Source organism: Tetrahymena thermophila, assembly GCF_000189635.1.
Source record: "Tetrahymena thermophila SB210 genomic scaffold scf_8254593, whole genome shotgun sequence".
NCBI lineage: Eukaryota > Ciliophora > Oligohymenophorea > Hymenostomatida > Tetrahymenidae > Tetrahymena > Tetrahymena thermophila.
The window spans coordinates 227,821-249,211 of record NW_002476364.1 but is presented as its reverse complement, the minus strand read 5'-3'; the positions used below and the strand labels follow the sequence as shown (position 1 = coordinate 249,211).

At 20.2% G+C, this 21,391-nt stretch overlaps 8 protein-coding genes across 8 annotated transcripts; 2 read left to right on the top strand and 6 right to left on the bottom strand. All coding sequences in view use genetic code 6, as the record gives it.

Moving 5' to 3' along the window:
- Window positions 1-220: 220 nt before the first annotated feature.
- TTHERM_000463139 (hypothetical protein) lies at window positions 221-1,265 on the top strand (the record flags this gene model as incomplete). Its single annotated transcript, XM_012798286.1, has 3 exons — window positions 221-757; window positions 809-882; window positions 1,016-1,265. 3 exons carry the CDS (start codon window positions 221-223, stop codon window positions 1,263-1,265), a joined length of 861 nt encoding a protein of 286 aa, XP_012653740.1.
- A 1,175-nt stretch (window positions 1,266-2,440) lies between these two features.
- On the top strand, window positions 2,441-3,684 carry TTHERM_000463138 (transmembrane protein, putative; the record flags this gene model as incomplete). Its single annotated transcript, XM_012798285.1, has 4 exons — window positions 2,441-2,619; window positions 3,053-3,142; window positions 3,315-3,404; window positions 3,588-3,684. 4 exons carry the CDS (start codon window positions 2,441-2,443, stop codon window positions 3,682-3,684), a joined length of 456 nt encoding a protein of 151 aa, XP_012653739.1.
- Window positions 3,685-4,302: 618 nt separating this feature from the next.
- Window positions 4,303-5,511, bottom strand: TTHERM_00463130 (hypothetical protein; the record flags this gene model as incomplete). Its single annotated transcript, XM_001018810.3, has 1 exon — window positions 4,303-5,511. The coding sequence occupies one exon, from the start codon at window positions 5,509-5,511 to the stop codon at window positions 4,303-4,305; it is 1,209 nt and encodes a 402-aa protein (XP_001018810.2).
- Window positions 5,512-6,212: 701 nt separating this feature from the next.
- TTHERM_000463129 (3' exoribonuclease family 1 containing protein) lies at window positions 6,213-7,278 on the bottom strand (the record flags this gene model as incomplete). Its single annotated transcript, XM_012798284.1, has 2 exons — window positions 6,213-6,347; window positions 6,415-7,278. The coding sequence occupies 2 exons, from the start codon at window positions 7,276-7,278 to the stop codon at window positions 6,213-6,215; spliced, it is 999 nt and encodes a 332-aa protein (XP_012653738.1).
- Window positions 7,279-10,293: 3,015 nt separating this feature from the next.
- On the bottom strand, window positions 10,294-10,683 carry TTHERM_000463128 (transmembrane protein, putative; the record flags this gene model as incomplete). The annotated part of the gene is made up of 2 exons (XM_012798283.1): window positions 10,294-10,461; window positions 10,522-10,683. The coding sequence occupies 2 exons, from the start codon at window positions 10,681-10,683 to the stop codon at window positions 10,294-10,296; spliced, it is 330 nt and encodes a 109-aa protein (XP_012653737.1).
- Window positions 10,684-12,026: 1,343 nt separating this feature from the next.
- TTHERM_00463120 (hypothetical protein) lies at window positions 12,027-12,725 on the bottom strand (the record flags this gene model as incomplete). The annotated part of the gene is made up of 1 exon (XM_001018809.2): window positions 12,027-12,725. The coding sequence occupies one exon, from the start codon at window positions 12,723-12,725 to the stop codon at window positions 12,027-12,029; it is 699 nt and encodes a 232-aa protein (XP_001018809.2).
- A 1,124-nt stretch (window positions 12,726-13,849) lies between these two features.
- On the bottom strand, window positions 13,850-16,510 carry TTHERM_00463110 (hypothetical protein; the record flags this gene model as incomplete). The annotated part of the gene is made up of 8 exons (XM_001018808.2): window positions 13,850-14,179; window positions 14,291-14,471; window positions 14,543-14,722; window positions 14,940-15,185; window positions 15,239-15,339; window positions 15,391-15,540; window positions 15,591-15,821; window positions 15,962-16,510. The coding sequence occupies 8 exons, from the start codon at window positions 16,508-16,510 to the stop codon at window positions 13,850-13,852; spliced, it is 1,968 nt and encodes a 655-aa protein (XP_001018808.2).
- Window positions 16,511-17,755: 1,245 nt separating this feature from the next.
- Window positions 17,756-20,701, bottom strand: TTHERM_00463100 (endo-1,4-beta-xylanase xylA, putative; the record flags this gene model as incomplete). The annotated part of the gene is made up of 2 exons (XM_001018807.2): window positions 18,519-20,701; window positions 17,756-18,461 (listed from the first exon to the last, which is right to left on the bottom strand). The coding sequence occupies exons 1-2, from the start codon at window positions 20,576-20,578 to the stop codon at window positions 17,756-17,758; spliced, it is 2,766 nt and encodes a 921-aa protein (XP_001018807.2). The 5' UTR covers window positions 20,579-20,701.
- Window positions 20,702-21,391: the final 690 nt, after the last annotated feature.

Sequence of the window (21,391 nt, the reverse complement as noted above, 5' to 3'; positions counted from 1 at the left end):
TATAGTTTCATTCACTTTATCAAGCTTTATTTATTCATAGATGCCTATACCCTCATCTTAAAATCCATAATTATTAAACCTTTCATAATTGTTGTCATCATAACTTTTCATCATTCTAAAATAATTATAAATAAAGATAGGACTTTAATCAGGTTCCAAAGATTTAACTATTATTGGAGACCATTTTAGTTTTAATCTACTTTTTTATTTCTTTTTGCTGATGGTAGGGCTTATTTTTTGTATTCTTGTTTCAGAAAACTATTCATCTTTCCTAGATTCTTATTATTAATTATAACTTTCAATCTCCATAACACAAAAATATTCATCAAACTTAATTAATCCTATCAAAAATTTATATTTTTTTCTATAAATCTTAAGAAATTATAGACAGAAAAAATTGCAAACACTTAAAATAGATAATTAAAAAAAATAGATATCCAATCAAATATTTATATTTACATTTTTATTACCAATAATATCTGAATTGTATTTGGAATTTATTTTTTATACTGAAATTTTACTAACCTAAATCAAATTATTATGTTAAAAGAACTAAAAGTATTTTAAATTAATAAACTATTGTGTATTATTGTTGTAGTTAACTAAATAGTTTTCAAAGCTTATTAATCTATTTAATTGTTAATCTTTGATAATTTATATTTATTTTTTATTAAATGAAAACAAACTGTTTCCAAAAATAAATTAGGGAGAAAAAATGCTAGAATTGAAAAAATGTTTTTACAATCAAATAACAGATGTAGATAATTACCTAAAATATTTTTTACTTTTAATTTTAACGTAAATTTAGTTTTATAATTGTCCTCAAATATCTAACTATACTGAAATATAAATTCTTCATTAGAATATTGAAAAGATGAAAAAGTAAATTAAGTTTAAATATTCTTTTTGTTTAATTTTTGCTATACTTTTAAATTAATTTTAATCATTTAATTCACTTTAATGATATTTTTTTAATTGTTTTTTTATATTTATTTTGTTTGTACTATAATAAAAGTTATATTTATTCTAAAGAATAATTATGCACTTATTTTGAAGGTTAGGATGAATATGATTTAAAAAGTTTAGCTACTATTTTGATAAAATGCACTAATCTCTTAAATCTCAAACTCTAAATAATGTAAAAACTAGCAATTCATTTTACTTATAAGCATGATTCTAATCAGGATAATCAAAAACAATTAAAACAATAGAATTTTTTTTTTTTTGCTTTCTAATTTGAGTTTATTTGGATAATTTAATTGTGAATGCTCTCATATGTTTAGTTTTAAAGAAACAAAAAATTAAAATTTTAGTTTACTTCTTTGCAAAAAAGCTTATAAATTTTGATTTAAATAAAAGGGGCTTCAAAATTGGGGTATAGGAAATAAAATGCTTTGCTAATACCTTTATTAATTGCGCTAACCTCTTAAATTTGACTATTATATTCATAAAAACGTATATTTTTTATTTTTATACTGTACATTTTCCTATATTTCCATCCACTTCAATATTGACCTTTAAAATTTTTTTGGTTTAATCTGATGCCGAAAGTGGGTTTAACTTAGGTAGACTGTCTAAAATATAAGAGGATTTAAAGTATAAAAATTAATTTATAAAAAACTAAAATGATTTATTTTATTGCTTTTAATTGGTCATTACCCAAATATATTTAAGTTTAATAAGATTACTTACTTTCAATATCAAATATTTGGGCTAATTTTCTTTTAAAATTAATTTTAAAATCAGTTTTATCAAAGAAAATGGTGCGTCCGAATTAGCTTTATTACTACGATAATGCATGAATCTCTAAAATTTAACTCTAGGTATTAGGTAACAAATAAATAAATACTCTACTCTTCATTTTTTATCTTATTTCTATTTAATTCTAATTATATTTGATTTATTCTACATAATTTTTAAACTTTGCATTTCATTTAATTTCCAAATTTAAAATCATAATTAATATTATAAAAAGCGAAAATTAAATTGAATCTAGAGGAGCTTATTAATTAATTTGCACTTTAGCATAATGTTGTAATCTCCTAAAATTAAACCTCAATTTAGAGTAGTAAATTTTGAAATACTTATTTTAGTTTATTTGGCTTTTATTTACTCTTTAAAACAAAATTCTGCTTTAATTTTAATTAAATTGAGATTTTATAGTTAGTTATTCCTTTTTTAAAATATCTATGAAAATCTGAAAAGATCAAATTTAATTGACTAAGATATATAGAACCTAAAGAATAAGCTTGTTAAATAAACTAAACTCTTAAATGTGATTTTAAATGTTAGGTAAAACATTTTAAACAAACATATTTCAGATTTATTTATTTATTTAATCAAATAACATTAAATAAGAAGTTAAGATTTTATAATATCTAAAATAATTTTAATAAATAAAAATTATTTGCTTTATTTAGATTTTTATTTGATAATTTTTATGTTTAGATTTAATATTTTCACTTTTATTTGTCTTCTTTGGTTATACTTCTATGTACATACAAATAAATTAAAATAATATTCCAATAGGAATAATCAAATTAATGATGAAGGAGCATTAGGTTTAATTTTCTGGTTGTAGACTTGTTCTAATCTTATAATGCTGGATATTGATGCTTCGTAAAAATATTTTAATTCTTATTATTTTCCCTATTAATAATTAATTCTCTTTTCCTAATGTCAAAATGGCAAAAATAAATAATATTTTAGAATATTAATTTAAGAAATTTTAATTCATACAAATATAATTAATTTACTACATACATTATAATTTTTAATACTAACTTTAAAACTGTTATTTATACTATGAATTTTATACTTTAGACAATTATTTTTATAAATCATTCGAGAAAGAAATAATGAAAAATTGTCTAAAAATTATCGCCAGCCAGCCGCTGATTATTTATTTTTTCATATTTGTATTTTCCTAGAATTTCTAATTTTAAAATTAATAAATTTTAAGAATAATATTTAATTAATCAATTTCATTTTTTATACTTCTTGTTATTTATTTGCCAACAAATAAATTATTTATTTATTTATTTATAAAAAGACAAACTTAAATGAGTGAATTAGGAATATAAGAATTATGCTTAGTTTTATAAAAATGCATAAATCTCAAAGCTTTGAATCTTAATTTATCGTAAAATATTTTTCAATTTATTTTTTTTTCATCATGAATGTATGATTGATTGATTGATTGATTGATTATAAAGTAGATAGATTTCTTTTAGTTTATTTTCTTTAAATTTATTATTTTTATTATTCTCGTACTTCTTTTTTTCAAGTTATTTATATGTTTTTTATATAAAAAGGTTTAACAATATTAGTTAATAAGATTTGTCTAATTTAAGTTCCTCTTTATTAATGTGCTAAAACCTTATAAATTTGATACTCTTTCTTAGGTAAATTAATTATTTACTTTTTATATTTTACCTGCAACTAACTAATTCAGTTATTAATTTTCAAGTTTTTCAAACTATTGAATAAATTATCATAGTGAAAGATAAATTCAAACAATAATAGCTATTTATTATTAAAAAAATTGACTATATTATAATATGTTTTTTTATAATAAATTATTAAAGGAGCAATGAATTTTCGAAAAATTAGTTCTTAAAAGAAAGGAATAAGTTTCTTAAATTAAATAAGCTAGTAATAACAAATATTAATTCTTATATGTGAATATCTGTCTATACAAAAGGTGAGTAGAAGCAAAGTTCTTCAAACATTTAATATATCAATTATAAACTTATTGCTAAAAATTATAAAATTAAAAGACATATGTATCACTTAACAGTTAAAATTATAATTACATCCTTACTAACAACTTTATTAAATATTTTGGTTAGAATGAGTATAATTTTACATAAACAAATTTTTATACCTGAGCTATTGCTGCTATATATACACTATCTAAATGATATTTCATTATATTTATTTTTAGTATATTTAAATTATTTATATTTGTATCAATCAATATTTTTAGAATGTTGGTTTAATAATATTCAAATAAACATTTGGTTTTTTTAAACTAATATAAATATTTTATTTTTTTACACTTAGTTAATGATTTTGTTATTTAATTTAAAACAAATATTTTACCTATTTATATTAAGATAATGATTTTTATTTTTTCGGTTAAAATAGTCTATGAAATTTTGATTAATTAATTATTTTAGATATAAAATGTTGGGTGATAGAATTATTAGCTTTTAAAAAAAGTAAATAAATGTATGTGATTACATAATATATATATATTTCTATAATTAATATAATAAAATGGGTAATGTGTATTTATTTTCAATTAAAATCAAGATAATGTCTTTTATTGTTATAAAATTTCTCTAAAAAATACTCTTAATAGCATTAATACTCAAAGTTCATGTGATCATATGCTTCTCTGAATGTTTAGTTGAAAATTTATAAACTATTTTATTGATTTTTCAGGCGCATTTCAATTAAATACTATATTACTTCCAGATCAAAATTTAAATGATTTACTAAAAAATAATATAATCCAGGTTTCTTAGATATTTATTTTGTTTCATTATCATAGAAGAATAATTCGACTTTTATTTTACAAGGTAACTTAAATCCATCCAAAGTTATGATTTTATCTTCAAACTCAAACTCAAATTCATTAAAATCTTTCATTGACTGTTTTAAGATAAATTTAGATCTTTCCATTTCCTCCCTTCCATTTCCCCCTATTTCATCTAAGTCTCTTAAAAAATTTGTAAGGAAATCATAATTTTTATAATTAATAATTTTTTCGTAAGTTGTTTACAAATCTCCGCTTACAAAATTAATCAAATTTTATGAAAATATTTATTTTTTTAATTATGGGAATTTTTTTTCTAAATTTATATTGCCCAGAGCTATTATCATGATTTCACTTTCTCTAGTTTTGTTAGCCCAATTTTTTACACTTCTCTCAAAATCAATGAATTCTTCATCTATTTTAGTTTATAGATTTGGCAAGTTATAATCTTATAATCCCAATAAGGATAAACTTTTATTAAATTATAAGTAAACGTGATATTGATATTATTCCAAAAGTACAGCGAGATCAAAATAATCTTAATTTTAATAAGATTTATAAAGTTAAATTAGATGCTAAAAATTTTGATCTCCAAGCGATTACATATTTAGCTCAATGTCAATAAATCTATTAATTTTATCTAATTAGATGCTTACTATTCTTCCAACTCCAGCTGACTGAATACCAAAATACTTATATTTCTCTAACTCATCGGGATCATATCTTTTCATCATTTTAATGAGATAATAAACGTATATTGGATCAGAATTTGTTTGCAATATATTTCTAATTATTAGAGGAACCCCAATCAATCTAACTCTTCTTTTCCTTCTTTTTTTACATATCTTACCTTACTAACGCACTATAATCTTATTTTTTTCTTCTTTATCCGTTGAAGAATCTTTCTCCGATTAAATACTTGTTGAGTATTAAGAAATAATTTAACTTTAACTAGATTATTATTCCATTTTTTAATATTGGTTATTTAGTTCTACGACTATTTCTTGATTTTTGTTATTTTTTTGTTTTTAAAAGCTTGAATTATCTAAAGTTTATTAATCAAAATAGACAAAACAGTAAATTAATTGTTGTTTTATTAATCTTATTCTGAAAAAAAAAAATCTTACTTTAAAAATTGTTTATATTAAATGCAGACTTATAAATGCAATAAAATAAAAAGAGAGAAAGAGAGGACAGTAACTTTTTCACGAAATTCAAAAATCAAAGTATTTTAAATTTAAAAAACTAAAAAAATAGAATATTATTTAAATTCATCTTAATAAAATCTGATTCAATTGAATTTGAAAAGCTAAACTTAAATAATCATTTATTATAAACCCTCATTAATTAAGGCAAAATAAAAATCTTTTTTTTCCAAAAATTTTGGCCTTTATAATTATTTTAGCTAATTTTTGTATTTTAATTATTTAGTGTTTTTATAAAAACATAAAATATTAATTAAAAAAAAATATATTTAGAGTTATTTTTTCAATTTCATGAGTTAAAAAGAAGTTTTTGAAACACTTTCTTTATAAATGTTTATAAAATTAAAATATTTTAATATTTAAATTTCAATCTTAAATTTAAATAAATTAATTTAATTGTTGATTATAATATTTTTCAATAAAATACTCTTTTTAACAGTTATAATCGAAATTTTACAACTCTTTCACTATGTTTAGCTTAGTGATGCTATTTTAATCAAGTGTTGGTTTCCTTTGGCTGCTCCTCTTTTCTAATAGAAATTTAATCCATTGAGGTTCAACATTATAACCATGACTTATTATAAAATACTAGTAAGGTTCTTTTTACAATTGGTTGGTGATTTAATTATAAAAAATAAATTTCATAGATTTCTTAACAGGAATTACATAGCCTTCTACTGTTGTAAGTTCTTCATCAATTAAAAAATCTTCTTGATAATTAATTGTCTAGTTTATATATTTAATAGTTTTCTCTAGCTAATACATACCATCGAATTTGGAATCTCTAACAAAGAAACTAAAAAAATCCTTATTTTTTTGATTAGAAATGCTATTATATGTTTCTTCAAAGCCATTCCCTACAAATAACGATAAGTTTTTAGAAATTACTTGCATTTTTAATACTGGGCATAATGTTTTATAATCAAAATAACCAATAATAAAGTCATACAACTAATCTTCATATTAAGCATTTGTCCACTCCTTAGCTATTTTTTGAAATTATTAAAATTAGAATTAGTTTAATTCAAGCAAATCTTCATTCTATAGCTCAGATTTTTACATTTAATATCTACAAGCTTAGATTTTATCAGCCCACTTTTAGTATTCTTGCAGAACCTAAGCCAATTCGTAATACTTTTAATGTTAATAAGATTTATACATTTTAATTAAGTGCCTAAAATTAACGATTCCTTAAGAATATGTAGTCATTGAGATATCTATGGTTTCATTCACTTTATCAAGTTTTATTTATTCAATAATGCCTATACCCGCATCTTAGTATCCATAATTATTAAATCTTTCATAATTGTTATCATCATAACTTTTCATCATTCTAAAAAAGTTATAAATAAAAATAGGACTTTCATCAGGTTCCAAAGTTTTAGTTATTATTGGAGACCATTGTAGTTTTAATCTCTTTTTTTATTTCTTTTTACTTATGTTTGGGTTTACTTTTTGTATTCTTGTTTCATAAAATATTTATTCATCTTTCCTAGATTTTTATTATTTATTATCACTTTCAATTTCCATATCACAAAGTTTTAATCAAAATTAATTAATTTTATCAAAAATTTGTAATATCATAAGAATTATTAGACAGAAAATCAAATAAAAAAGGCTTAAAATAATATATAATTTAAATATAGCATTTCATTGATTATTATTGACTCTATTACAATCTTTAGTAGAGATATAAATTGAGATTTAATTAATTCTTTCTTTTTTGTAGACAGTGGTATTGTTATTTATTAAAGATTCTAATCAAGAAATAATAGAATATATATCCAATCAAATATTTATATTTATACATATTACTTACTCTATTCAACTTATTTGCTTATTGAAATTTGACTAACTTAGATCAAATTTTTATGCCAGTAGAAATTTAGATAAAAATAATTAATTTTTGAATAAATAAAAGTAAATATTAATGAAAATATTTTCTATTAATTTATTAGAGTTTTTTATTTGAAAACTATTTTCTAAAGTTAATTTATTTACATTATTATGTCAAAAGAAACTTACATGAAATAGTTAATTTTGAATAAATAAAATAGCAAAAAATTTTGATTTTAAAGCTATTATCTAAAGTTGATTTGCTTATCTTTGATTTTTATAATTTATTTAATGACAAAAAATTGTTTCTAAAAATTAAAGTAGAGAGTAAAAATGCTAGAATTGAAAAAATGTTTTGATAGTCAAATAATAGATTTATTTTTACACTTTTATTTAATTCTAATTTTTTTGATTATGTTAAATCAATCAATAATATTTTCTTAATTGTTTTGAAATATACTTTATTTATATTATAATAAAAGATATATTTATTATAAAGAATAAGTATGCGCTCTATTTTGAAGATTAAGATGAATATGGTTTAAAATTTAAGCATAAAATTTATATTTTCATTCAATTATGAGTGAATCTTAATTTCCAGAATTTTTTAGCTAAAAAATTCTGGAAAACCTATCAAATAAATTTGAAAATTAATTCTTTGTTTTTTGTTGATAGTAGTATCTTAAAGATGCTAATCAAGAAATTACAGTAAATATATCCAATCAAATATTTATATTTATATGTATATTAATATAGATAAAAATAATAAATTAAGAAAAAATAAAAGTGTTTTTAATTTAAATATTTTCTATTTATTAATTTGAAAAAAATAATATAAAATAAAAGTATTTTTTCCAAATTTTTATTAGAAAGCTATTATTTAAAAAGTTGATTTGTTTATGTTTGATTATAATAATTGATTAAATTACAAAAAATAGTTTTATAAATTAAAGTAGGGAGTAAAAATGATAGAATTGAAAAAATGTTTTGAGAGTCAAATAATAGATGTAGCTAATTAATTACATAAAAATACTTTTTACTTAATTTTAACATAAATAAAGCTTTAAAATTATTCTCGTATATCGAATTAAACAGTTATATGCATTCTTGATTAAAATTTTGAAAAGCTAAAAAAGTAAATTTAAAATTTTCTTTAAGTTTTAATTTTATTGACATTTACTTTTATTTATTCTAATTTATTATTTATATTATGTTAAATCAATCAATAATATTTTCTTATGTGGATTGATATAAATTTTAATTATATTATGATAAAAGATATATTTATTCTAAAGAACAAGCATGCTCTTATTTTGAAGATAAGGATGAATATGATTTAAAAAGATTAGCCCTTTTCTTGATATAATTCACTAATCTCTTAAATCTTAAACTTGAAATAAAGTAAAAACTATTAATTAATATAACTTGTTAGTGTAATACGAATTAATATGAAGCTAGAAATATTCCATTTTTGATTTTCTTATTGTGCTTTCTAATGTGATTTTATTTTAATTGTGGATATTCTCTTTGTTTAGATTAAACAAAATATTAAAATTTTAGTTTACTTCTTAACAAATAAGTTAAAAAATTTTTTATTTAAATAAATAAAAGGGGTTTCAGAATAACACCTATGCAAATAACACTCTTTACTAATACCTTTATTAATAGCACAAATCTTTTATATTTGGCTATTAAACTAATAAAAACGTATAATTTTTATTATTATACCACATATTTTCTTATATTCCCACCCAAAAAAATATTCATTTGCCTATAAACATTTTTTTTTCGTGCTGAAAGCGGGTTTAACAAATTTGGGGAGATTGTTGAAAATATAGGAGGATTTCAAGTATAAAAATAAATTTATAAAAAACTAAAATAATTAATTTATTTTATTGTCTGTAATTTGATAAAAACTAAAATATATTTATATATAATTAAGTTTAAGATTCCTTTCAATATCAAATATTAAGGCTTTTTTTTAAATAAAATCAGTTCTATAGATGAAAGAGGTGCGTTCGAGTTAGCTTCATTATTATAATAATGTTTGAATCTCTAAGATTTAACTCTAGATGTTAGGTAAAACATATTGTTTGTTTTTTTTAGTTTTAATTATTTTTTATTCTTTTAAATTCTGATTATAAGATCCCACTTACCAAATTCAAATCATAAATTAATTAATATTATCAAAAGCGAAAATTAGATTAAATCTATAGGAGCTTATTAATTAATTTGTGCTTTAGTATAATGTCGCAATCTCCTTAGTTTGAATCTTAATTTAGAGTATTAAATCCTGAAATATTTATTTATTTTAATTTATTTTGCTTTTAACTTATTATTAAAAAATATTAAGCAAAAAAAATTATGTTTTAATTTTAATTTAACTTAGCTATTTAATAATTCCTTTTTAAAATGTCTATCAAAATCTAAAAAGAGAAAATCTAATTCGCAAAGATAAATCAAATTCAAATGATTAGCTAGTTAAATAAACTAAAATCATAAATGTGATTTTTAATGTCAGGTAAAATAAATAAAAACATATTTATTTGTTTTATATAGATTTTTATTTAATATTTCATTTGTTTGTGTTTGAAATTTTAATTTTCTTTGATTATACTTCTAAATACAAACAAAGAAACAAACAAAGAAACAAAAAAACAAATAAACAAACAAACATATTCATTACAATAAATATTTTAAAAGGAATAATCAAATTAATGGTGAAGGGGCATTAGATTTAATATTTTGGTTGTAGACTTGTACTAATCTTACAATGTTGACTCTTGATGCCTCGTAAATATATTTTAATTTTTATTATTTTTAGTGCTCATAATTCTGATTTCCTGGTGTAAAAATGTCAAAAAATAATATTTTAGGCTAATTATTTTAAAAATTTAATGAAGAAATTGCTTTTTCATACAAATGTAATTTATTCACCTAATAATTTTTAAAGCTAATTTTATTGTTGTTATTGATAAAATAAATTTTAAAAATATTTAAGACGATCAATTTTATACTTTAAACAATTATTTTGAAAAAATTATACGTTAAGGAATAAAAAAATTCTAAGAATTATCGCCACTGATTGTATACATTCATTACTCATATGTGAATATATATAAATTCCTACAATTATTAATTTTTCAATTAATGAATTTTTAATATTGAATTTAAAGATTTTATTTTATATATTAATTTCTTTGTTATTTATTTGCAAACAAATAATTTTTTTATAAACAGATAAACTGATATAAGTGAAGAAGGAATAGAAGAATTATGTTAAATCTTGTAAAAATGTATAAACCTCAAGTTTTTGAATCTTGATTTATCGTAAAATTTTTTCAATTTATTTTTTTATTCATTCTGATTAATTATAAAATTAATTTCTTTAATTTTATTTTTTTATTTTATTTAAATTTATTGTTTTTATTATTCTTGTCCTTCTTCTCTTCAAGTTTTATAATAAAAAGGTATAACGATATTAATTAATAAGAATTATCTAATTTAAGTTCTTCGATATTAAGGTGCTAAAACCTAAAATATTTGATACTTTAACTTATGTAAATAGATTATTTTTTTTTATTATTAATTATAGAGCAATAATTAATTAATAATTTTTCAAAATAGTTTATTTTACTTAATTGAGTTAAAGTAGAATAAATTATGATAACCAAATTAAAAGAATAAAAGCTATTTAAGTATAAATAAAGCTGACTATTTTATAATATTTTATATAATTATAAATTATTAAAGGATTCATGACTTTTCTAAAAATGAGTTCTTATAAGAAAGGAATAAATTTCTTAAATTAAAAAAGTTAGTGATAGCAAATACAAGTTATAAACCATGAAGGTTAATACAAAAGAATTAATCAGACCAAAATAATTAATAAGAGTGTTGTAAATATAATATTAACTATTAATTGAATACTGCTGTTCAATAATTTTTTAATTCCTGTTAATATTGTATAATTAACATATTAAATAATCAATATCTTTGCATTTATATGTAGTTTAATTCTATGTAACCAAATTCTATTCTTTAAATATAAAACAATAATAATGAGAATAAAATATATAATAAATATATTATTTAGTACCAACAAAAAAACAGATAATTTGAATTTAAAAGAAGGAAGGAAGGAGCTTAAGAGATAAAAAGTTATTCAATTTTTTTTTTTTCATAAAAAATCTATTATTTTTTAAATTCATGTTAATTTCAAATTCTTAAGTTAAATCTATTAGCTTTTCAATAACCAACTTTATATGTATTAGCAATAACATATATAGTTTACTAATATATTATATATAATAAATAAATGAAAACAAATTGCAATTAAATTACTATATATATATATATATATATAGATTTATTTAAAATTGTCTAAAACAAACTTTTTGAACATACTAGTAAATATGCTTTTCAATTAAATAAAATCAAGATCATGATGTACTTTTTTAGCTATAAAATTTCTCTAAAAAATACTCTTAATAACATTTATACTCAAAATTCATATGATCATATATTTCTCTGAAGGCTTAGTTGAAGATAGATAAACTATTTTATTGATTTTGCTGACGCATTTCTATTAAATGCTATATTACTTCCAGATCAAAATTTAATTGATTTACTATAAAATAATACAACCCAGGTTTCTTAGATATTTATTTCTTTTCATTATCATAGAAGAGTAATTCGACTTTTATTTTACAAGGTAATCTAAATCCATCCAAAGTTAAGATTTTATCATCAAACTCAAACTCAAATTCATTAAAATCTTTCATTTACTGTTTTAATATAAATTTAGATCTTTCCATTTCCTCCCTTCCATTTCCCCCTATTTCATCTAAGTCTCTTAAAAAATTTGTTAGAAAATCATAATTTTTATAATTAATAATTTTTTCGTAAGTGGTTTACAGATCTCCGCTTACAAAGTTGATCAAATTTTGTGTAAATAATTATTTTTTTAATTATGGAAATTTTTTTTCTACATTCATGTTGCCTAGAATCAATATCATAATTTCACTTTCTCGAGTTTAGTTAGCCCAATTCTTTACACTTCTCTCAAAATCAATGAATTCTTCATCTATTTTAGTCTATAGATTAGGCAAGCTATAATCTTATAAGCCCAATTAGGACATACTTTTATTAAATTATTAGTAAACATGATATTGATATTATTCTAAAAGTAGAGCAAGATCAAAATAGTCTTAATTTTAATAAGATTTATAAAGTTAAATTAGATGCTTTCTATTCTTCCAACTCCTGCTGACTGGATATCTAAATATTTGTATTTCTCTAATTCGACAGGATCATATCTTTTCATCATTTTAATAAGATTATAAACATATATTGGTTAAGAGTCTGTTTACAATATATTTCTCATAATTAGAGGAACCCCAATCAATCTAACTCTTCTTTTCCTTCTTTATACATATCTTACCTTACTAGCGTGCTATAATCTTATTATTTTCTTCTTTGTCTATGGAATTATCTTCCTCCGATTAAATATTTGTTGAATTTAAAGAAACTATTTAGCTTTAGCTAGATTATTACTACATTTTAAATATTTGTTTGTTTGATTCTACGATTATTTCTTTAGTTATCTTAATTTCTTTTTAAAAGCTTGAACTATCTAAAGTTAATTAATGAAAATAGACAATACAGTAAAGTAATTGTTGTTTTATTAATCTGATTCAGAAAGTAAAAAAAATCTTATTATAAAAATTGTTTATATTAAATACTGACTTACAAATGCAATATGATAAGAGAAAGAAAGAAAAAAGAAAGTGAGGACAGTAACTCTTTTCTCAAAATTCAAAAATTAAAGTATTTTAAAATTTAAAAAACCAAAATATAGAATATTATTTAAATTCATTGTAATGAAATCTGATTCAATTCAATTTTAAAAGATAATCTAAATTAACATTTATTTATTTTAAATCCTCATTTATTAAGGCGAAATAAAAATAATTTTTTTTCAAAAATATTGGCTTTTACATCTCAAATATAAAATAAATTAAAATATTTTTTAGTACAAATTAGAAAGTTAAAGGTATTAAAAATAAATGGCATAAATAAAAGCTTTAATAAAAATTGATAAAAAATTAAATCTAAAAATGTAAATAAATATTTTCAAAAAATTAATGAATGGTATTTATTTATAAGTAAGATTTTTTTTGATATATAATTTAATTATAGAAACATAAATTTTTTGCATTTATACATTCTATTTAATTATTTATGCTTCTAAAATAAATATAATTCATTATTAAGACAAATTAGATGAACTGGCTTATGATCTATGACTTAGCTAACAATCTAAGCTTTAAAGTCTTTATTTCAGCATTTAATTATCTTAATTTACTTATTTCTTTTTATTTTAAACATCTGCAATCGTGCTTTCTAAAAGTTTTATCTTCTCATTAAAGTTATTGCTTTGATCAGTATTATCAAATATCCTGCTACTGCGAGGTTATTTTATTTAAGATTCAGTAAGATTTTGTTTAAAGTTTTCTAGATTTTCTTTGTATTTTGAAATTTCTTTTTTTATTTAGTTTAGCTCAATAATTTAAGCTTGCTTTTCTTGTTCGACCTATTAAAACAAACAAAACAAAAGTAAATTAAATTAATAATTATTATGTAAAAAACAGTAAAAAATGTAAGAAGCATGAAGTAAAAGAAATGAAATGAAATGATAATCTACCTTATTTTTGAGATTAATTTCTTCCTTGAGCATATTTTAATTCTCAATTAATTACAAATAGAGACTATCAAAGTTTTCTTTTAACTGCATGATCTCCATATCTCTTGTTTATAAATCTCTCTATAACTTTTCTATTATATAATTTTGATCTCTATTAATGTCTTCTGCTTTATTTTTTGACCTAATAATATTAATTCTTTAATATTCTTTAAAAAATTAAAAATTTAAGATAAATAAATAATATTTTAATACCTTTCTATAACTTTCTCATAATTAGCTCCTTCAATGTCTTCATCTATTTACTATTAAACTTCAAGTTTAACTTTTTCTATTTCCAAATTATCATTTTTCTCCTTTATTTATTTTAATTATTTCTCTAACTCCTCAATCTTCTTTCTTTGTTCTTTCTCCTTTTGGGTGATATTCTCAAGTCTATTTTTTTATTTAAAATATTTCTGTGTTTTCAAAATAAATATAAATGTATTCAATATAAATATTCTTAGGTTTTGTTCTTCTGCTTGCAAAATTATATGATAATTAACTAAAATATTAACAATTTTATTTCATTTATTTGTTCGAATATTGCTTGATTTGGAGAATAATTTATTGCTAAATTTATTGTTTTATTAAATTATTTTTAATATTTTACTTTGTAGTTTCAACATGAAGTTTGGCTTTTAAATTTGCTATTATGTCTTGAGAGCTCTCTTCTGAGTAGTTTGAATTTCCTAATTCAGCCTTCAATTTCTTTAATTATTCTTTTAGATCTTAATTTTCGATTTCTGTTTACTTTAACTTAGCTTTAAATTAATTTAATTCTGAGAATTATTTTTCCTTATCTTGTGCTTCTATGTCTTCGTATTCTTACAGCCTAATTCTTAACTTTTCATCATTTCTGATAAAAATAAAGTTAACTCAAATTATTCATTAGTGAGAAATTTAAAAAACCTTTTAAACTTTAGCATTTCATATTCTTAATCTTCAGCTTTTTATCTCCAAAAATCTAATTCCATTTACAAATGTCTTGCATCTTATTCAAGTAGCTCATTCTTTAAAAAAATATTTTTAAAATCGTCAATAAATTAACTGTATAACTTTACTTTTATTTATTATTTGTCAAGTTCTGGCTCAATATTACATATTTTTTCTTACAAATCTAGTTTAACGCCCTAAAAACTTTTTAGCTTTTTAGCTAGAAGGACACATTTTTTATAATATTTTTCTTTTTCTTAATCTAATTCTACATTTTACTTAAATAAATTTCATTAACAAAAGTTGTTTTTTATAAGAATTAATTTACCTGCTATAAAAAATTAATTTTTTCTCCTAATTTCGTATTCAAAACATGCTGCTTAGCAATTTCTTCTTTCAATACATAAATGATTTCTGATTCCTTTTAAATTCTCACCTTCTCTTCTTTTTCATCTTAATCAATATATTATTATAATGCATTCCTTAATTTCTTATTTTCTTTTTCCATTTCTCTTATCTTTCTGTTAATTTCCTTCATTTCTTAATTGTGATCTTATAGCTTTTAACATATTAAAACATAATTAACCATCTGTTTCAATTATTTATTGAATTTTATGTAATTTATCAATAAAATGTTTTATTTTTTCTGTAAAATATTTATTAATATTTTTAAAAAAAAGCAAATAAAATTTGATTTACCTCTGATTTGAGTAAACAATTTTCTTTTTCATATGATTTCAATATTTTTTAACATGGAGTTTCATTTATTTTCTATTATTCTGATTCATAATAATCATAATCTATGTGTTTTTCTATTGTAGGAGTCTTTTTTTTGATAGAACTTATATCTTTGAATTCACTTTTTTAAAAGAATTCAGCTGCATCATTGTTTCTTAAATTTTTACAGCTATTATCATTTCGCTGTTAGCTGCTTTCTTTCTCATATATACTGGAAGAAAGAATTTATCTATTAATTTTCTAAGGTGTGTAGTAAGATTATTTTTTATTTGAAGGAGGTAATCTGTTTGTAAGAGGAACATTTAAATTATTGTTGAATATATTAAAGGATTCTGTTTTAGTATTTGAATGCATATAAGTACTCTATTAATTTCTATCTAATTGTCCTTTGACAAAATTTAGCTAGCTTTCAAATGAAGAGTTGCTCCTATAATGATTAGGTTTCTCATTAAACATAGATGCATTCCTGCTTAATAGCTGATCCATCCTTGAAAGCTTTGAAGCGCTCATTTTTAATTAATTATTTATTTACACAAAAATTCTTTTTTAATTGTTTAGCCTTTCTGTTTGTTAATTTTGCGGATTTTTCTTATAAAAAACAATATTTAATATTAATTAAGAATTTATTAAACAAAATATATCCGTTAAAGGCTTAAAAGTATATTGAATTTGATTACTTGTCTATCTATCTATAAATATTAATTTGTGGTTTTTTTCGTATTAGTATTGAATAAAAATAATTAATGAATTAATTATATTTAATCTATCACAATCCATATAATTAATAAAATAAATAAAGAATAATTAATGCTAATCTAAATAGTAAACTAAAGTAAAATATTAATTTCAAAATAAAAAAATATATTCATTATTCTAGCAAAGGAATGGATAATTTTGTAAATAAAATTGTCTAATTCAATTTTTTAACTATTTAAAGTTACTTACAACATATTTACTTTAATATTGATTAAATGTTCTTACTAAAGTCGATTGATTGTATTTAAGTAAATTATAAAAAATTAATTATTTTAAACATAAATATACATTTTACATTTTTTAATAAAAATTTATGAATTTTTTTAAATATATTTTAAATGCATATTTACTTAAAGCATAAATACAAATTATATATTTTTTAATGAATAATATTATCTTAAAACTTAAATTATAATTTAATAATTATTTATTTAAGATAAATCAATTATATATGTTTAAGTAGTTTACACCATATTAACTTGAAACAAAAATTATAATTTTATATTTTTTAATTAAAATGATTCAACTATATTTAAGTAGATTACATCTTATTAATTCATTTTTGATCAATTAATTATTTTAAGTTAACAAGATATTAAATTTAAATATTAAAACCATATTTTATAAATAAAAACAATAAAATATAAGTAGCTTACAGCTTTCTAGATTTAAAATAAATTATAATTTTACATTTTTATATTTAAGATAAATTAATTAAATTAAAATATACATAAATAGATAGATATTAACTTTAAACATAAATTATATCAAGTAATTTTATCTTATTAACTTTAAAATAAATTATAATTTTATATTTTTTTAATAAAGATAAATCAATTTTATTAAGTTTACAACAAAAAAACTTTAAAGAGTTTACTCTTTAAGCATACATGATAGTTTAATATTTTTTAATTAAGATCAGTCAATTATATTTAAGTAAATTACAACATACTATCTTTAAACATAAATATTAATTTTATATTTTTTAACTAAAGTCATTCAATTATACAAACTCTAAAATTTATTTTAGTTGTAAGGGTCTTTATAAGAAGAATCTTCTATTTTGTTAACTGAAAGCTTTTTACTTGAATTTACTGTAAATAATATTTAATTTTGATTTTTCGCGTTTTGGTATTTATTGTTTAAATTGTTATTGCCATTTGACATGAATTTTTCATAATTTTGCTTGTTAACGTATGTTTTATCTGAATAATTTGTATGGATATGATTGCTGTTACTGTTTAAATACGCTTATCCACCCAAAGAAGGTTTTATTTAAAGCTCATTTTCTCTGTTTTAGTCAAAGTATTTACTTAATTAAACACGTTGAGGTGGTTAAAATTCTTGTTATTATTATTAATGTTGTTATTGTTATTATAATTATTATGGTGGTTTACTTGTTTTGATTTATTCTAACATTTCAATATGCTTTTATAAATTGCTGTTCGTTTCTATTAAGCTTTTGTTCTGATTTTAAATAGATATAAGTTCTTTTTCTAATTGAAGTAGCCTTTAATCATCATCTTTTTTTTCAAGTTTTTCCTTTAGGACTAATATTTAATCTGTGAAGAGACCAAGCTGCTTTTAGGAATCTTTGAGATCAAATTACATTTATTAAATTAAATTATCTTTGTCTATAATTTCTGTTTTTAACGTTTCTATATTTTTCTCTAAAGACTTCACCTGGTCTTCTAATTGTTATATGCTAAATTTATTGTTCAAAAAAAATTTCAAATCACTTTATTTAAAATGTTAAAATTACTATTTGGGATGAGGCATTTGAATCTACGGTGCTACTGCTGGCTATGAAAATCTTTAACTTTCCTATGAGTTTTGCTGCTTTAAAAAATCTTGGGAAAGTTGATTATAAAGTTTTTCTTAGTTGAGAAGCAACTCCATCAAACTAACTTTTTCTTTTGACAATAACTCATTCTTTTCTTGAAGCTCTCTCAGCTGTTCATTGAGAGAATTTTATGATTTTCTCTCTCCTTTTGTGCTATTTTCATTAGAGAAATAATTATTTTGAGAATAAGCATTAGAACTTTTTTATTCATAATCTTTGATTTTATCCAAATATTCTTTGTTTTATAGCTATAATTGTAAAATTTAAATCTTTAGTTAATTGTTCTCTTCCTATGTATTTTAAAATTTCGTAATGTTTATCTGAGAATTATTGTACATCTCTTTTATTTCTTAAAGGTTGTTTCTGAGCATAACGTTTTCTGCTTAGAGTTCATTAATTCTGTTTGTTTGTTAATCAAATAACTGCTTTTCTTAGTCGAACTCTTTGATATAAACATTTTTTTCATTGTTGCTGTTCCCAGCTATCTAACATGCTATTTTATTTGATTCATATGTATCATTATTTGTGACTTCTAACAGAGATACTTTATAGTCATGTGAATTAAATTCATCCTAGTTACTTTTATCTTTTGAAACCTTGGACATTTATTCGTTTTAATTTGTACTAAAAAAGTTCAACGTATCTGCATTTTAACAAGAGTTTATGTTGCTTTATGTAAAATTATTATGCTGAAACATGTGAGGTGCTAGTGGTGTTTCTACTTAATCTTCAATGTATATTTAAGAATTTTCAAAGCTAAAAATTTCCTACTTTGGTGTATATTTAACAACGTTTAAAGTATTTTGAGATAAATCTATTTTCAAGTTATTATTAATAATTTATCTTTCCTGCTCATTATGGCTTTATATCTAGCTTTGTTATGTTTGAAGAACGTCGTTACTTTGATAGTTGCTTGGAGAAGGTATTCCTTTTGAAACTTAGTCCTAAGAAGTATTAAGAATGAATAAACTTCCACTCGTGTTATTACTTGCTTTAATTGAATTACTATTGGTAGTAGCAAATATATTATTCCTCTTTATTGTTTACTGCTAAGTGTTGAATTGATTATTGTTAATACCTTATCCAGGTATTAAATCGCTTTACTTAATCACTGGGTTTGATACATTAACATTTTATTAACTACCAAATGATTATTTATTTATTTTTTCGAAAACAAGATTTCTTTTAAGCTGATTTAAATCGTTTTATGTCTTTTTTTAGTTCACATCTTAATTGCAAGATGTGCTTCTATTATTCTACTCATGAGAAGAATTCCTTTAAATAAAACTACCTTGATACTGTTTAGAGTTTACATTTTGTTTGACATTATTGTAAGGATATTTCTAAGATATATTCTAGTCCTTATCATATTGAGTATTACGAATGAAGGAACTATTTCTCAAATTTCCTCTTTACGAAATGTTTCCTAAAGATGTGTTATTTTCTATTATAGAAGATTAGTTTGCCCTTATTTTAGAACCATAAGAAGTATTATTTTATTCTCCCTCATCAAAAATACGCTTGCTTTAGTGATGATTTTTAGGAGGTTAAGGAACTTAGCGTGTAATTTCCATGATGTTTGATTGCTAATCTTGCTAATTTTAAATAAACTAAGCATTTTGTTACTAGTTAAAAATTAAAAATTATTAATTTCCAGATTAAGATACTTCATTTAACCCTTTTACTGTAGCAGCAGTGAGTATCTTAGAATTATATGATTAAAATGGACTCATTTGTATTGTTTGAGCAGAGCTATTTGGACCAGGTGTAATATTGATCTAAGGAACTGATCTATTTTAAGCTTATTTAATAGGAGTAAAGTACGTTTACACGCTTCCATTTTGGATTAAATATCCATTTTATTAAATGTTTTAATGTAAACTCTACTAATTTATAACATTATATTTAATTGGACTTTGTTGAATATTTTTTATTTTATTTATACCAAGCTATGGTTATATAACCCTGTTAAAGTTCATAATCGAATGGTTATAGTAAATTTTAAAATATTAAATGTTATCCTTGCGTGAAATTGATTGGCTATATTGTAGATATATTTATTTGTAAAATATTTTGTTATTATGAGTTATAACTTAATGAAATTATGCTACCCAGATCAATCAATATCTATAATAATTTTTATACATAAATAAATAGCAATACCTTTGATTAATCTTAATCAATCAATCAAATTGATATTTATTTTGAAATAAAAATGCATACTTAACAGATTTTTAATTACTGTATAACAAATAATTGCTCGTTAAATTTTGAGTACAAATTATAAACTCAAAAATATATTTTGCTAAATGATAGTTGATTTTTGCTTTTTGCAAAAAAATGTAATTAAAATAAATAAAAAAGATATAATAATAATTTATATGTGTATTAATGAATATCAAAAAAAAAAATTTCTTTACCAGTAATATTTAATTTTTTTTTTATTAAAAATTTCAAATAAAATTGAATAGGAAAAAAAACTTTTTCCCCATCAAAAATAAAAAAAAATATTTTTTTTTAATCATCAAAGGATATTTTTATGTTAAAATCAATTCAAAAAAAATATCATTCCAATTTTTTAAAAATATAAACTTTTTTTCATCCATGAAAGGATATAGATTTTTAGGTTAAAAGCAAATAATCAAAAATTAAAAATATTTGAAAAAAATATTAATAAAAACAATTTAAAGAGTAAGACAATTAATTATAGGTTGATTAATTTTTTAACTTAATATAATTATTTAAAAAATAAAAAGATATATGCAATGAAGGATTTCATTTAAATTTTTAAG